Raw genomic sequence first — 16,614 nt, forward strand, 5'->3', positions numbered from 1 at the left:
CCATTTAAGAATGTACGCTTAACATCCATTTGATAAACATCAAAGTCTTTGTGAGCTGCATAAGCTAAAAATATGCGAACTGCTTCGAGTCTTGCAACAGGAGCAAATGTTTCTTCATAGTCTATTCCTTCTTGTTGCGAATAACCTTTAACCACTAGTCTAGCTTTATTGCGAATAATATTGCCATCTTTGTCGGTTTTATTTTTAAAAATCCATTTTAATCCGACAATTGAAACATCAGAAGGTTTAGGAATTAATCTTCAAACTTTGTTTCGTTCAAATTCAGCCAGTTCAGACTGCATAGCAACAACCCAATCTGAGTGTTCCGTAGCATCCTTTACTGTTTTTGGCTCTATTTTCGAAATAAAAACATTAGACATACACAATTCTTGGTTTGCATTCAGTTCCTCATTTTTAGCACGAATTTGAGCTCTTGTCAATACACCATCTTGTGGATTTCCAATTACCTGTTCTTTTGGATGATTTCTTGTCCATTTCTCAAGTGGTGGATAATCAGGATTTAATTCCAATGGTGCATCTTCATACATATCTTCATTTTCAGATCCTGTAACAGAAAAATTATCATTTAGTTCATGAAACTCATCATTTTCATCAAGATTTATTGTCTCTGTTTTATCATGCTCCCCCTCAACATGATGTTCATCTTGATGCCCCCCCTCAACTTGATGATTCATATTTTCATTCTCCCCATCGAAAGTTTGCGTTCTGAATTCATTGTTAATCGTATGCTCCCCCTCCATATGAACTTCATGCACACTTTCGCATGATTCTGAACTTATAGTAGTTGTTGAATCATCAGTATGTTTTAAGGATTCTGTTGATTGATTATCAAGAGCATTTTGTTCCGCATCAATTGTCCTGTCAGGAATTCCAAAAATTAAGTCATAATCAAAATCATTAATTTCAGAATTATCAATTTGTGTATCTGAATCAATAAGAATTGATTTATTTTAAAATTTATTATCCGTTTGTTTAAGATAGTAATCATCAAAAGTTAAATTGAAAGTTTCTTCAACTTTTCTTGTTCGCTTGTTTAGCACCCTGTATGCTACTGAATTTTGCGAATATCCTAAGAATATGCGTTCGTAAGCTTTAGCTTGGAACTTTGTCAAATTATTTTTGAGATTCATTATGAAGCACCTACAACCAAAAACATGGAAAAAATTGACATTAGGTTTTCGATTGTTGATGATTTCATATGGAGTGATATTGAATCTACGATGAATAAATGATCTATTCTGAGTAAAGCATGCAGTTGAAACTGCTTCAACCCAAAGATATTGAGGTAGATTCGCATATGTTAACATTGTTCTGGCTGCTTCGCATAGAGATCGATTTCTTCTTTCAACAACACCATTTTGTTGTGGAGTATACGGTGATGAGAAATTATGCGAAATGCCTTTGCTTGTGAGAAAAGAATCAAGAGTTTGATTTTTAAACTCAGAACCATTATCACTTTTAATTTTGCGAACATTCTTTTTAAGGCTAATCTCAATCAATTTGATAAAATTAATTATCGTCTGAGCAACTTCAGATTTTAACCTGAGAAAAAAATACCCATGTGAATTGAGAAAAATCATCAACAATAACTAAAATGTACCGCTTTTTATTGATTGTAGCAACAGTCGACGGTCCACATAAGTCAATGTGAAGAAGTTCCAATGGTTCTACGATTTTTGAATCTATCACAATCGGATGACCTTTTCTATGTTGTGTTCCTTGTTCGCAAGCTGCACACAAAGAATCATTATCAAATTTTAGTACAGGTAAACCTCGAACTAAATCTTCAGTGACAAGTTTGTTAATATTGCGAAAGTTCAAGTGTGACAATCTTCTATGCCAAAGCCAGCTGACATCATTAGATGCCTTTGAGAGTAAACACACAGCAAGTTTTCCCACGATTGGTTTGATGTCCAGTGTAAACATATCACCATATCTTTTGGATTTGAGAAGTACTTCATTTGTCTTCGCATTTGAAATGATACTTCCTTCTTCATTAAATACAACCTGGTTTCCAGTACCCACAACAAGTTGTGACACACTAATCAAGTTATGTTGAAGTCCTTCAACATAAGCAACCCTGTTAACAGTGAATTGTCCATTAATGACTTTCCCATAGCCTTTCACTTGACACTTGTGATTATTCCCAAATTTTACTACTCCTGCATTTTCCAAGCTTCTATAATCTCGCAAGTTTTCCTTTCTTCCAGTCATATGACGAGAGCAACCACTATCAATATACCATTTCACATCATATTGCTCGTCATACATCACCTGCATTTATTGAAAAAATTTAGGAACCCAAGACTTGTTGGGTCCATCATTAGTAGAATGAAACAAATTCTTTGAATTTAAAAACCATGTTTTCACTTTGTTTGTGACAGAATCCATTATATCAACATCATCAGATCTAGATATTGAAATATAGTCGTTCAATAGTTTTGGATTTCCATCGATTGTAATCTCATCCTTCACAACATTCGCATCTTTGATAACTGGTTTCCATTTTTGAATCGGAACTTGCGAATTATGAGATGATGAACTAGCAGTGGAAGAGTTATTTGCGAACTTGTCAAATGCATTCTTTATTTGTTGCGCTAAAAACTTCCCACTTTGATATTGTCTTCATTTCCCTTCAAACCAACGATTGATCGTACTTACATTAGATTTTCCTTTTGTATATGAAACTTTGGTCGGTTTTAAGACTGAAGGATTTGGAAAATTTGGTTGTTTTGGTGAAAATTTCACTTTTGCTTGAGTTGAATTTTTCAAAATTGATGAAGTATTCGTGAATTTGCCAACATTTTGAAACTTTTGATTATTTACAAATTTTTGCGAAGTCTCAAATTTTCGATTGTTGTCATATTTGCGAACACATGGAATGTTATCAACAGAATTTATTGGTTTGTGAAAACTTGTATCTGTTTGTTTATTTTTGCTTTGAAATTTTGATGATTTTGTTTTTGAAATTTGTTCTTTTTCAACTTTTGATTTATCATTAGACACAACTTGCCAAAAGATTGCTTTTCTTGCTTTTCTTTTTGAAACATTATTTTCTGTTGAATAATTTCCAACCATCAATTTGAATTCATGAGAATTTAATTTCACTCTAGCCTTTGGTTTTTCAACTTTTTCAAAAACTTTGTTTGCTTTTTCATCTTTAACCACCCATTTTTGTGAAGATTTTTGTTTTTGAAACACATAATGATTTTGAGTTAAATTGTTTTCTTTTGTTTTTTGATTTGCGAAGAAACCTTCAGTAGTTGACCTTTGATTATCTTTTTCAATCATTTTGTAGAATTCAGGATGAATTTTCTCAGCATTCCCAGTAGTGACAAAAACTTGATTTGGAAAAATGGTTTTATCAGTGCATACAAAATTTGGATATACCACAATGTTGGTTTCCAAATAATGTGCGCCTTTGTCATTTAAAATTTTGTCAAATTCTTTTGTATTATCAAACACTTGATCAACCACAACTCGTGGAGGTATTTCATGTGAATCTTTCACATCTTCTTTGTTTTCATCAGTAGCATCAGATTTCCAGTTTTCAACTTCCACATTATCAAAATTACAATGTTGCGAAGTAGAGGGTTTTTCAGTTTCATCCTCTACTATCGAATCAACTATAATTTCTTTACCTTTGATCTTAGATGTGATATTAATGATTGACAATTGAGAACAATCAACCTCTTCTTCCTCTTCTATCTCACTGATTTCACTCACATTATCTGAATTGTCATTAATATCAGCATAATTGAATTGAGAATCAAGAGTTGAAGTTTTAGTTTTCTTTAAGATTTTCACTTGTTCACTCTTTGTCAAACTTTCATTGACAATGTTAACCAACTCACCAGCATTCAGGAATTCATGAATTTTGACAACACCATATGGATATCTATCATCAGGTATTTTGTCAAATTGAGCAATTGTACTTTCGCAATCATAAGAAACAACATCAAATTTTTCACGTTCATATTCAAGAAAAGGTAAAAGTTTCCTATGTTGTTCTTTGCTAATATCAGAAGAATGATGTAAAGCAGTTAATTTTGCATACAATCGTTTGGCAGAATTACAATATATGTTCGTTAGTGCTAGCAACAACCTAACATCATTTGTAAGATTATTCCTATCACAATCTACATTTTTGATTTGCATTTCAAGTTTTTCTACTCTGCTCCTTTTTATTTCTAATTCTCTTCGTGTCTCACCTAGTTGCATATTTAAATTTTGAGCTTCAGTACTAGCAGACACAATAACAGAATCAAAATAAGCAACTATATCATCAAATGAAGTGATTTCAACATCATAAGCAGATAAAGGAATATTAAAAGATTCAAGTATAGCATGTACCTTGGTGGTCATGGGTGATTTGTCTGTGGATTTGGATACGAAGCATCTCCCTGAAATATCCTCTTCGCAATCTTCAAAACTTACGAACATGGCACCATGTGTAGGATGCCTCATTTCTTCATCATCAGATCCTGAAGACCATATCTGATACGTTCCACTCTCTTCATCAGCAGATTCACCCTTCGCAACTAGAGACACTCCTTTTGTCTTAGCGCGCGACTCTTCAATATTTTCGGAACAATATGCTTCATCTTTAACTTTTTCCTTCTTCTCTTCTTTCTTTCGCAACATGCAATCGGCTGCGAAGTGATTTGCACCATTGCAGTAGTGACAGTAAATTCCTGAGTCACCTTTCAGCTTTTTCACTTCCTTCGCATCTTTTTGTTTCTCATCAGCTTTCTCCATTTTCTTCCTCTCCTCTCCTCCAATTTTTGTGACTCCACTTTTCGCATCACTAGCCTTTCCTTTTGGAAAGGCTTTTTGAAAAACTTCTTAACTCTGTTGTTTGAGTAGAATGCCACATCTTCATCATCAGAGTTCATAAAAAATCCTTCATTATCTGAACCATTTTTTTCATTAACATCAACTTCTGATACCTTTGAAACAAGAGCCAAAGGACCTCCAATACTCTGTTTTTATTCTTCATACATTTATGAAACTTCACTTTCATGTGTTTTTAGCTGATTGTAGAGATCATTCAAATGAGTTGTATCAAAACTCTATTGATTCTTAATCATCATACTCACACTTCGCCATTCCTTGCGAAGGCCCATAATGAAAGTTAAATTGAACTCCATGAGAGACCTTGTGATTCCATACCTATTGCAGCGAAACACAAGCTCATTCAGACGATCATAGTAATTTTCAAGAGTTTCAGCATCCTTTTGTCTGAATTCCTTCAGTTCAACTAGACATTGCTTCACAGAGTTGATATTCGTCTTTTCGCTACCTTGATACTTTTCTTTTAGAGTGTTCCATATCTCCTTGGCTGTTTTACAACTACGAATGTAATTGTAAACCACAGGAGGTAGAGCACCTCTTAGTTCCCTCATGCACCTCTTTTCATTATTCTTCAAACATTTTTGTTGTTCAGCAACTTCAGCAGATGTAGTAGATTGTCCAATTGGTTGAACATTAGCAGGAGCTTACATTGTTCCATCGATACAATTCCAAAGTTCTTCATCAATTCCATTTAAGTAATCCTCCATTCTATCAGCCTACTGATCATAGTATTCAGGAATTAACATCGGAATTTTGGTTGAGGAACCAAGCAAGTGAGAGAAGGAAGTCATTGTATTCATGTTGAAGTTCGCCATTGATGAACACAGAAATTTTCAGAAAGCTTGAAAAACTTGATGAATTTGAGAATTGATCAACTGAATTGATCACAAATCACTAATCAATTACTCGACTAAACAATTCAAAGACATAATCAATTCAAATCTGAAGATCAAATTTGATTTTCAAAACCAAAATGCGTGGAAAATTTTGAGTAAAGTTGCTACTCAAAAAGCAAATGATTCTAATACGAAAATCAGATCGATGCAGTTTGAATCCTGCTCTGATACCAATTGAAGATAATTGTTATCAAGATTATGAAATCAATTATGATTTGAGTGATTGAAAAGTAAGAACACAAATAGTAAATATTAATTAGATCTTATATTGATAAAGACTTATTACAGGAATAAGCAGAAAGGATATTTGCGTTTCAAAAGTTATCCTCTACTTCTATCCTCAGTCCCTGTTTATAGGGAACCTGAGTGTACAAAAAATATACTAAGTCTAAACAATATGCTTCGCATAAAACTGACTTAGTAAAATAACTAAAAATGCGAAACTAAACAAACACATAATTCGACTTTTACAATTTAAACTCTACAATTAGTTGTTACTTTGTCCAAATATCTCATTAAAATAACCATAATTAGGGTATATATATGACGATTTATATATATTAGATAATTATGAGATCATATATATATATATATATATATATATATATATATATATATATATATATATATATAGGGTTAGGTTATTTTGTATTTACTAACTATTGTGTGCCAGAATGCACAAATCTGGACCACCGGATGGAATAGAATCAAAAATCATGATCTGATGGTCTATGATATTACAATAGGGTAACATGTACCATATAATCACACAAATTCCAGCAGAAGGGCATTTTAGTCAATCAACCTATATTAAAAAAGGAAATTTTCGGATTTTTAGGGATAATGAATTCCTTTATTTTTTAAAATCTGAATATTTTAAAATAATCTAAATTTAAATATGATTTTATTCTGTCAGAATGTCAAACATTAATTAGTAAAGATATTTTCGATTTTATTCTTGTGGAGTATATTTCCAATGCATATATTTTTGATAATTAACCTTATTTAATAATTCAACATATATTCTTCATAAACATTCAAACGTGAATACAAAATCATACATATTCTTACAAACTAATAGTCTTATACAATTTAATATAATTATACATATTCTAACAGAATATCTTCAAAAATGAATAAAAATATTAAGAAATAACATTCTTAAATATACAATTATTAAGCAAATACACATGCTCTTCATCAAAGGTCCAAATAATGCACTTGATTCAAACTATGATGAAAATGTGATATATTATCGTAAGAATGTAATTCTTCGCAAAATATATTTGTTGTTGACCTCGATTCTAAATCTTTCTCTTGTATGATCAATATTGAATTCCTTCTTCAAAGCCATTATGAAAGAATAAAATTTATTATTCATTAGTATTACCAATGAAGCTAATGTACTTGTTGTTAACAAACATTCTCAAAAGACATTCTAACATAATGTATTTCTACAAATAAATTCTGACAGAATACAAACATTATTTATTTTATAAAAACTATATATTATAGAATGATAGCATATTCTAATAGAATGTATTTCATTTTTCCTATCTTGCAATTGTTTTTACTTTTCCTATCTTGACAAATAAGGAGACTGAAATCGAATTCTGCCAGAATAATAGACATTCTAAGAGTTTTGACAGAATACATACCACATGACTAGATTCTAACAGAATGTATTTCATTTTTCCTATCTTGCAATGTTTTTTACTTTTCCTATCTTGACAAATAAGGAGAGATTGAAATAGAATTCTGTCGAATTCAGTCTCTTCAAACCCTAAATCCACAAAAAAAAAGACAATCAACTTTCAAATATTAACAAATTTGGAGCATTCTAAAAGAATAACAACTGTAAATTCTAATAGAATGTAGTAGACATCAAACAGTTGTAATTTATTCGAATCGAAATTTCATCGAACACCTTTTAGGTACACACTGTATCATCACAGATTCTATCAGTTGTTACTCATTAGTCAAAGATTTCATATAATATAAACACACATTTATACAGATAAATGCTTGCAACAATTTTGTATCCTACAAATTCATATTCCAAATCAATAACAAAACATATTTCTAGAAAATCACAGCGTACCTTGGTGGGCTGGTCTTTGCCTCTCTCCTAATCGATCTATCATCCACAAACGGTGATGTGGTGACCATTAAATCGACATCACCTTCAAATCGTCTAGTATTGCAGGAATCATAGAGAGGATAGACACAACCGTTGACTGAGTGGACACCCTCTAATTACCTGCTGCTTGAAGGAGGCATCTTCGTTGTTGCTGCTTCTCTTTTCCGTCTCCGGTCGAAATCAGCGACGTAGGGCGAGAGGGATAGAGAAAGGTGAAGATCGACAGGTAAATCAAAGGCAAATCGAACATGCCCAAAAGGAACAATCGTGAAAAAATGAGAGGTGATAGGGGGAAACCACAAAAATCGATGGAAAAATGTGTGTGAACGGAAGCAATGGGATGGCTGGCAATTTGGTTAGGGTTATGAAGATGCAAAGGTAGGATTAGAGAAAGAGAGGGAGAAGAGATAATAAAGGGAAAAAATTGATGCACACGTTTGTAAAAGAAATATATTAGGTATTTGTTTTGTTCCCTTAATTGTAGGGATTCATTTAAATGATCTCATTAATTGCTAATGCAAAAAACCGAAAATACCCTTCTCTATTTAATTAATTATTTAATTATTTGCAATTTTTCTAATTGGTGCATTTAGGCACACAATTGTTGCTAAAAACATTTGAACATAGCTCTCTCCTTCTCTTTCTTTCTCTCTCTCTCTCTCTCTCTATATATATATATATATATATATATATATACAAAAATAATTTGATGATATATACAAGGGAGAGGTATATACAAAGATAGTATGGGGTGTGTGTGTGTGTATATATATATATATATATATATATATATATATATATATATATATATGGGGGTAATTATGATAAGATAAAAGATTAAAAGATAAAAGATAAAATTTTAGGGTTAATGCGTTAGTGAGTTGGTTATTCATCCAAAAACATTGATTAAATTTAACATATCCCCAATACATATAATCGTTAGTTTTGCGAGAGTTAAGAAATTATATATAGATCTATATGAGGCCATGACAACCCCACTTGCGATTGCTAGCTACAATCTCGACATGATACCTTCCATATAAGTTACTATTTGACGTTAAGCGTCATGATTTGGGGTACATTTATGGTCATAGCGTCGATTATAAGGGCTGACGATAATACATTAAAAATTGCCTTAAAGTTTAGATTACCATTAGGGACACCTGGTATGGTAATTAAAATACGTTAGGATCGTTAAATATCCTAAAAAGATAGTAAATTAGGATTAATAAAAGATATATTAATTAAATATGTTAGGATCGTTAGATATCCTAAAAAGAGATAGTAAATTAGAATTAATAAAAGATATACTAATTAAAATATGTTAGGATCGTTGGATATCCTAAAAATATAATAAATTAGGATTAATAAAAGATATCTTAATTAAAATATGTTAGGATTGTTAGATATCCTAAAAAGAGATAGTAAATTAGAATTAATAAAAATATCTTAATCAACATACGCTAAAATCGTTAGATATCTTAAAAAGATAGAAGTTAAATTAATAATTAAGAAATGTTTTCTCAAAGAAAAAGATTCTTAAAAAGATCAAAAAAAAAAAAAAAAACTAGTGCACTCACAAACATTATGTTGACTTTCAAAATACATGTATTATCACGAAGATGAGTGTGGAGGAGTGTCACACTAGTAAAAATGAGGTATGAAATAGAGTTGTTGAAGTTTAGTATCGTTTGTTTTTAGGAGTTTGTGTCTATTTAAAAAACAATGTAATCCTTCAAAAAATCAATAATAAATAAATATTTAAAATATACCTTTTTGTTTGATTGTACATGTTGTCGATATCCAATTATCTCTACATCGTACTGACCGGTGTTTCCGCCAACGGCTAAACAAGATTTGACATCACACGTGGGGTTGTGCCCCATACCGGAAAACCTTATGTATTTGGTACTTGGTAGGTCCAATCCTCGGTTCTCAAATAAGCTAAAAGAACCCGGTATCGGTTTCGTCTCTTTGCTTGAAGGAGTAGATCAGTAGATTTAGTTATTATTTAGAGTTGATTTATTGATCATGTGATTCTTTTCTCCATTTCATAATTTCTTGGTTTGAGAAAGCAAGACGGATTCATGAGGTCCAAGCCCAACCCGCAAGTTTAAATGAACAGCCCAAAGCCCCACATTGCATCCGATAATCGAGACAATGGGCTAAATGCTCCATTGAAAAAAGGTGTGACGTGGGGGATGAAGATTCAAGAACATGAACATCCACGTGTCAAAACTTGCAAATTACGATCCACAATTCCACATCCATCAAACGGCGGGATATTCAGCGAAACTTTTTATTTTCTCCCGCTCTCTGTTCGAAATCGAAAACAAAAAAATTGAATACAGCTGTGAAATCCCCTTTTTACCCTTGCCGTCATTCATTTCATTCCAATCACTATCCATACTCCTTCCCCGAGAAGCTTTGCATTTCGTTCATCTATCCCTGCGATTCATTCATCTCATGCTTTCATCAGTTTCTCATCGACGATCTGTAGTTTCATCGCCTTCAATCTTCCGGATTTCAGTCTCTTTTCAAACCACCATCACTTTTCCCACGTCCGGTGAACAAGTTGGGAAGAACGATGGAAAACCATCAAAATTCGCCGTTTGACCGTCCATCTCAAGTCTTCCGTGGCATTCGCTTTGTTCTTCTTGGTTTCGATCCTATCAACAAAGCTCAGGTTCAAAATAGTTTTTTGGTTATTGAATTGTTCATATCTTTCACATTGCTCAGTAGACTGCCCGTCTTAACAAACTTGTGTTCATTTTATAAGTATTTAAATGCTACCAAGAGGTATCGGAAGAAATTCGAACTTGGACTTATCGCTTATATTTTGAATTATATTTACAGGTTTCACGGAGGCTTGTTAATGGCGGAGGCATTGATGCTGGTGTATATGGTCCCAATTGCACTCATGTTATTGTCAATAAGCTTGTCTATGTAAATTTACCACCCCTCGTTATGTCAATTCTCACCTCCCCGGATTCCCCAATTTGTATTTCATGTGCTTTTTCTTGTATTAGGCTACTGGAGTCCGTTTTTCTTATCCAGTTTCAGCTATTGATAATCTAACTATAGATATCTTCGTGTTGCTTGTTGCAGGATGATCCCTTATGTGTTGCTGCCAGAAGAGATGGGAAGATATTAGTCTCTGGCCTATGGGCTGATCATAGCTTTGACGTTGGAGTACCTGTGGATCCAACCTCGGTAATTACATTTACCCCCATCCAATTTGCGAACAATCAGATACACCCTTCCACCATATGCACTTAAAATTAGTTCTTAGAATTTCTTTGAGATTAAAATAAGGGAGGACAGCTTATTATGATCTTTTCCACGATATGAAAATCGAAAAAAAACCATTGCAAATTTTTTGCAGCACTGATACTGGTTCTAATCACAGGTAATGTACAGACCAGTGAGAGATTTGAACGGGATTCCAGGTGGAAAGTCACTAGTTATATGTTTAACAGGGTATCAACGTGAAGATCGCGAGGACATTATGGTTTGACTATTTCTGATCTGCTAACTGCACTCAAACATTTTTGTTCAACAAGATAATGGCTTTATATCATCTGAAAATTATCCCATGTTTTTTTTTGTTACAGACCATGGTTGATTTGATGGGTGCGCAGTTTTCAAAACCACTGATAGCAAACAAGGTTACTCATCTTATATGCTACAAATTTGAAGGTGTCATATGTTCTCTTCTTGGCTATACTTCATTCTTTTTGTCTTTTGGTTATCTTTTTAGATGAAAGATCAAGTTTTTTTTTTCGTTGATAAACTATGAATCGTCCTCCAGCATTTGCATTTTTATATTGGCATGCCTAGTGTTTAAGATTTTTGAGGTTTTATCAGGATAGATGTTGTTAGGTCCTCCTTGTCACCTGTTTATGTAATTTGTATGTTATGGTTGGAAGTGTAAATTGTTATGTTTCAATTTGTTAGGGGAGAAGTATCTGCTTGCAAAGAAAATGAAGAGGATAAAGCTTATCAACCATCGATGGTTAGAAGACTGGTATGCATCTTGTTTGTTTACCTTTTTTTATAATTTATTTGTTTAATTCATTATACTGTAAGCTTCTATAAAGTTCAAGTTTCTGACCTTGATTTCCTCTCTTCATTTTCCAGTTTAAAGGCATGGGAGATTGTCTCAGAAGCAGATTATACTAGAAGGTGAGACTGAGACTGAATTTTTCTGTCAATTGTATATGCATGCACATCTTATATAAAATAAATCTTCATAGTTATTCATTGAAATGCTTTTTTGTTGTAACTACAGTGGTTATGAGCTGGAGATGGAGGCTGAAGCCAAAGATTCTGAAGATGAAGCAGAAGGGGTTGTTACTGGACTTACTGAAGTGAAGAAGGAAAGTCCATATCATTCGATGATGTTAAAGCAGGATGCTTCAACAAGTCTACAAAATACTAGTGCTTCTAAAGGGTTTGAAAATGCAAATGACAATGTGTCAGTGACTATGAAGACCACATCTGATCAATTTCTTAATCCCAACAAAAATGTTGTTGGTCTTACCTGTGAGCCATCCAATCTATTTAAAGGAACTACAAGTTCTTCAGCATTCAAGAAATCTCCTTCAAACGAATCAAGAAACGTCATGTCTTCAATTTACTCTAGGAAAGTGCCAATGGGAACCACACCTCCAACAACAGACACAAGTGATATGAACAGTGCTAAAAGACTGGAGAAGATTAATCTGAGTGATGCCTTCAACATGTCTTCACCTTTTGTAGAAAAAGAGGAGCAAAATGAATCATCTTTTGGTAAGAGGAAGATGGAGATTTCTTCTGGTAGTTCTAAACTACAAAAAACGAGTCACAACGAAGACACATTGAATAAAGAGAGTCTCCATATGGAAAGTGTATTTCAAGAAAAGGAAAAGAATCCCTCTACTGAAATGAGCAACCATGTACCACTGGGAACTGGCATCCCTTATGTAAGTGAAAAGAAGGTGTTAAGTTCTAAGGGTAAAAGTGTAACATGTGATGAAATTTCTACCCCACCTGTACAAGACAAAGGCTTTGATGAAGAATTGAAGGAAGCCAGTGTAGCATCAATGTTTGGTAGCAGAGATATTGATATGTTAATACAATCTGAATTTGAAATACCTGAAGCTCAGAAGCCAGAACATGTGATGCAAAGTCTTGAGAAATCATCTCCTTCTGCAGCAACTTGTGATATTGAGAAATCAAGTACTCCAAACTTGGAGATTAATGAACAGAGCGCTGGATCAGGCTCAAAATCTGTGAAAAGGAAGTCAATTGCCAAGAAATTTTCTGCCCCTAAACAGAATCTAGGTAAAAAGAAGACTGTGGATCAAAAAGGTTCTATTTATCTACAAAACATTGAGCCACAGAATGATAGAGTTGATGTTCAGGGAGTAGGTGATGACAAGAATCAAAGTAATGAAAAAGTTGAAGACGCTTCAGAGATAGAGAAGGAGAAGATGGATGATGAAACTGAGTCTCCAGAGGATAAAGAGGAGCATGGGCCACATACTGCTGATGTAGTGATGGAAGAAAATGAACATGGTGATGATGTGAATCAAAGTAATGAAAAAGTTGAAGTCGCTTCAGAGGCTGGGAACTCGGTTTCTGTGAATGTGGACAAATCTAAAGCATTGAGAGAGAAAAAACTTCCTTCAACCAAAAAGTCAAAGAAAAAACCAGCTGTTTCAGTCAAAGATGCAAGTGATAAGAAGGAAGCTGAAATTAGGGAAGAAGGAACTCCAACTCCACTTCGAGCTTCTAAGAGAAGCAAGAGAAATGTAAATGATTTGCAGACAGCAGAAGAAGGTGTTTGTAAGAATGATGACAACAGTACTGAACATCTGTATTCACCATCTGAAAAGGAAAAGGAAGATAAGGTTCAGGGAGAGACAGAGAATGTGAAGAACAACAAGGCAACTAAAAGCAAAACTAAGAAAGATATTGGTCTTTCTAATTCTGTCAAACAAGGAACTGAAACAAAAACTGTTAACAAGAAGGGTAGACCAAGTTCCAGATCCTGTGATTTTGAAGCACAGAAGGAAAATATTCAAATTCCAGTTGAAAATAAAAACAAACAGAAACAGGCCTTAAAATCTGAGAAAATTACCCCTAAGTCTACGAAAGTGAACTCAGAAGAACCTAAGTGGTTCATACTGAGTGGACATAAGTTGCAAAGACGTGAGTTCCAGCAGATGATTCGGCCATTAAAAGGGAAAATATGCAGAGTCTCTCACCAATGGTCTTATCAAGCAACTCATTTCATCGTCCCTGATCCCATACGCAGAACAGAGAAATTCTTTGCTGCGGCTGCATCTGGAAGGTAAACAACAAAACATGAAACATCTCTCGAGTCTTTACTCTTTACCTTGCTTTGTGGTTGGTTCTAAGTTTTAACCTAACTTGACAGTTGGATTCTCAAGACTGATTACTTATCTGCAAGTAACGAGGCAGGAAGATTCCTAACAGAGGAGCCTTACGAATGGCACAAGAACGGCCTAAGTGAAGATGGTCAGATTAACCTGGAAGCTCCGAGGAAGTGGCGCCTTTTGAAGGAAAAAACCGGACATGGTGCCTTTTATGGAATGCGGATTGTCATATACGGGGAATGCATTGCACCCACTTTGGTAAATTTAAAAAAAAAAAATCTTGCTTACACATCATAGCAAAGCAAATTCTTCTAAGATGTTTTTTTTTTTTGATTATGTTACAGGACACTCTTAAACGGGCAGTGAAAGCTGGAGATGGGACAATAGTGGCGACTTCCCCACCATACACCCGCTTTCTAGACACTGGTATCGATTATGCCATTGTGAGCCCTGGCATGCCACATGTGGATATATGGGTTCAGGAGTTCATAAAACATGAGATACCGTGTGTCTCGGCTGATTACCTTGTGGAATACGTATGCAAACCGGGGTATCCCCTTGAATCGCATGTCCAATATGATACAAATGTTTGGGCAGAAAGGTCATTTAACAATCTCAAGAACCGGTGTTTGACCATCGAAGAAGAAGAAGAAGAGTCAATGGGGCCCACAACACCTGAGAGCAGTGATGTGGCGTGTGAGGTATGTGGATCACGTGACAGAGGTGAAGAAATGTTGATGTGTGGGAATGAAAGCGGTTCGATTGGATGTGGTGTTGGGATGCATATCGATTGTTGTGATCCACCGTTTGAAGATGTTCCTGAGGAAGATTGGTTTTGTCCTAATTGTAGCAATCCCAAGATTACAGTTACTAATAATTCCAAAAAGTCCACCAGCAAAAGGAAAGCCAAGTAAACTAAACTGCCATTTTTATTTTATTATTATTATTATTATTTTTAAACCTACCGTTTTGTATATTGTTTTGACATGTAGATATTGTGAGTTAGTTAAAGCTTTAGTTGGATATTAAAGTTAAGTGTCAATTAGCGTCTCTCCTTTTGTTCCTCTTTTCTCTACTGTATAGTGGAGTTGTAAAACTTCATTAGCTTTATTTGCTTTCAAAAGTTTAAAAAACTGAGTGAATCGGATTGCTTTTGTTTAATGGATGAATAATATATACTTGAGATATTAGTTGATCATAACTAGGAAAGAGCCCATACGTTGCGTGGGTTAGAAATAATTTAGTGTTTTTTAAAAATACAATTGGCCAAAAAACGAAAGTTTCAAAGTTTTCAAAAACATGTAATAGCGAAGACTAACTCTAAAAGTGTATAGTAGGGTTTACTATTCATTGACCGAGGAATGAACAAATTTGTAATAACGCAAAAAAAGTATTGAAATAGAATGATGTTACAAAAGCCAGGGATCAATTTGACAAATGGATATACTTCTGGGTGGAGACTGCACAATTGGATATACTTTTGGGTGGAGATTGCATGGGTAAATATTGAAGGGACCAAAATTATGAAACCCTCATAAAATGGTGTCAAAAACCTAAAGTTCTAAACATTTCTATTGTTACATCCCATGCTATTTAATATATATATATATATATATATATATATATATATATATATATATATATATATATATATATATATATATATATATATATATATATATATATATATATAATATTAGTTTCTACTAGGTAGAAACTTGTGTGCTATACGGGTGGTTCACAACTTAAAATCGTAAAAATAACAAACAATAGGTGACTTGGTATAAAAGAGTGAAACATTAGTAACTATGTATTTTTAAAGTTTAAACACAAATTATAAGCTAATTTTAAAGAGAAATTATCGGTTTATTGGAAATATATTTACTTATAAATATAAGAAAAGATGCTCGTACTATATCAAAATAACAATTTGATATTTAAACTAAATAGAAACAAAAATCTATCTTCTTAATATATATGTTACAAAATGTATAATTTTTGAACAACTTAAAGGGTTAAAAGCGGTTGATAAGCATAGAAGCCAAAGTTTATGAGTACAAACGCAAAGATTTGTGAGTTTCCTCGTTGAAGTAATGCTTTTGACCAACTCCATGTTGATTCACATGATTAGACTTGGAGGAATATGATAAACATCGATTTGAGATGATAATTCTTCTGAGAAAACAGACAAGATAGAGCAATTTTCTGATAATTCATTCACGATTTCAAAATGGAAATTACATCAAATTAAACATGCAAACTCTTAACTAAAAACTAGGAATTAGAAATGGTCATGGACCTTATGCCAACTACTAACATG

At 33.5% G+C, this 16,614-nt stretch overlaps 1 protein-coding gene across 1 annotated transcript; it reads left to right on the forward strand.

Moving 5' to 3' along the window:
• The first annotated feature begins 10,148 nt into the window (after positions 1 to 10,148).
• On the forward strand, positions 10,149 to 15,344 carry LOC111892018 (BRCT domain-containing protein At4g02110). The gene is made up of 10 exons (XM_023888079.3): positions 10,149 to 10,597; positions 10,768 to 10,857; positions 11,020 to 11,124; positions 11,321 to 11,422; positions 11,526 to 11,610; positions 11,869 to 11,938; positions 12,052 to 12,096; positions 12,203 to 14,248; positions 14,336 to 14,552; positions 14,639 to 15,344. The coding sequence occupies exons 1-10, from the start codon at positions 10,499 to 10,501 to the stop codon at positions 15,206 to 15,208; spliced, it is 3,429 nt and encodes a 1,142-aa protein (XP_023743847.1). The 5' UTR covers positions 10,149 to 10,498; the 3' UTR covers positions 15,209 to 15,344.
• Positions 15,345 to 16,614: the final 1,270 nt, after the last annotated feature.

This window comes from Lactuca sativa, chromosome 8, assembly GCF_002870075.4.
Source record: "Lactuca sativa cultivar Salinas chromosome 8, Lsat_Salinas_v11, whole genome shotgun sequence".
Classification (NCBI taxonomy): domain Eukaryota; kingdom Viridiplantae; phylum Streptophyta; class Magnoliopsida; order Asterales; family Asteraceae; genus Lactuca; species Lactuca sativa.

What these genes read in the sequence shown, in the direction of transcription:
- LOC111892018 (XM_023888079.3), top strand. Translation starts at nt 10,499, where the DNA reads ATGGAAAACCATCAAAATTCGCCGTTTGACCGTCCATCTCAAGTCTTC. An exon ending in TATATGCTACAAATTTGAAG is followed by an intron (nt 11,611 to 11,868) that starts GTGTCATATGTT and finishes TCAATTTGTTAG; the next exon opens with GGGAGAAGTATCTGCTTGCA. An exon ending in CATCGATGGTTAGAAGACTG is followed by an intron (nt 11,939 to 12,051) that starts GTATGCATCTTG and finishes TTCATTTTCCAG; the next exon opens with TTTAAAGGCATGGGAGATTG.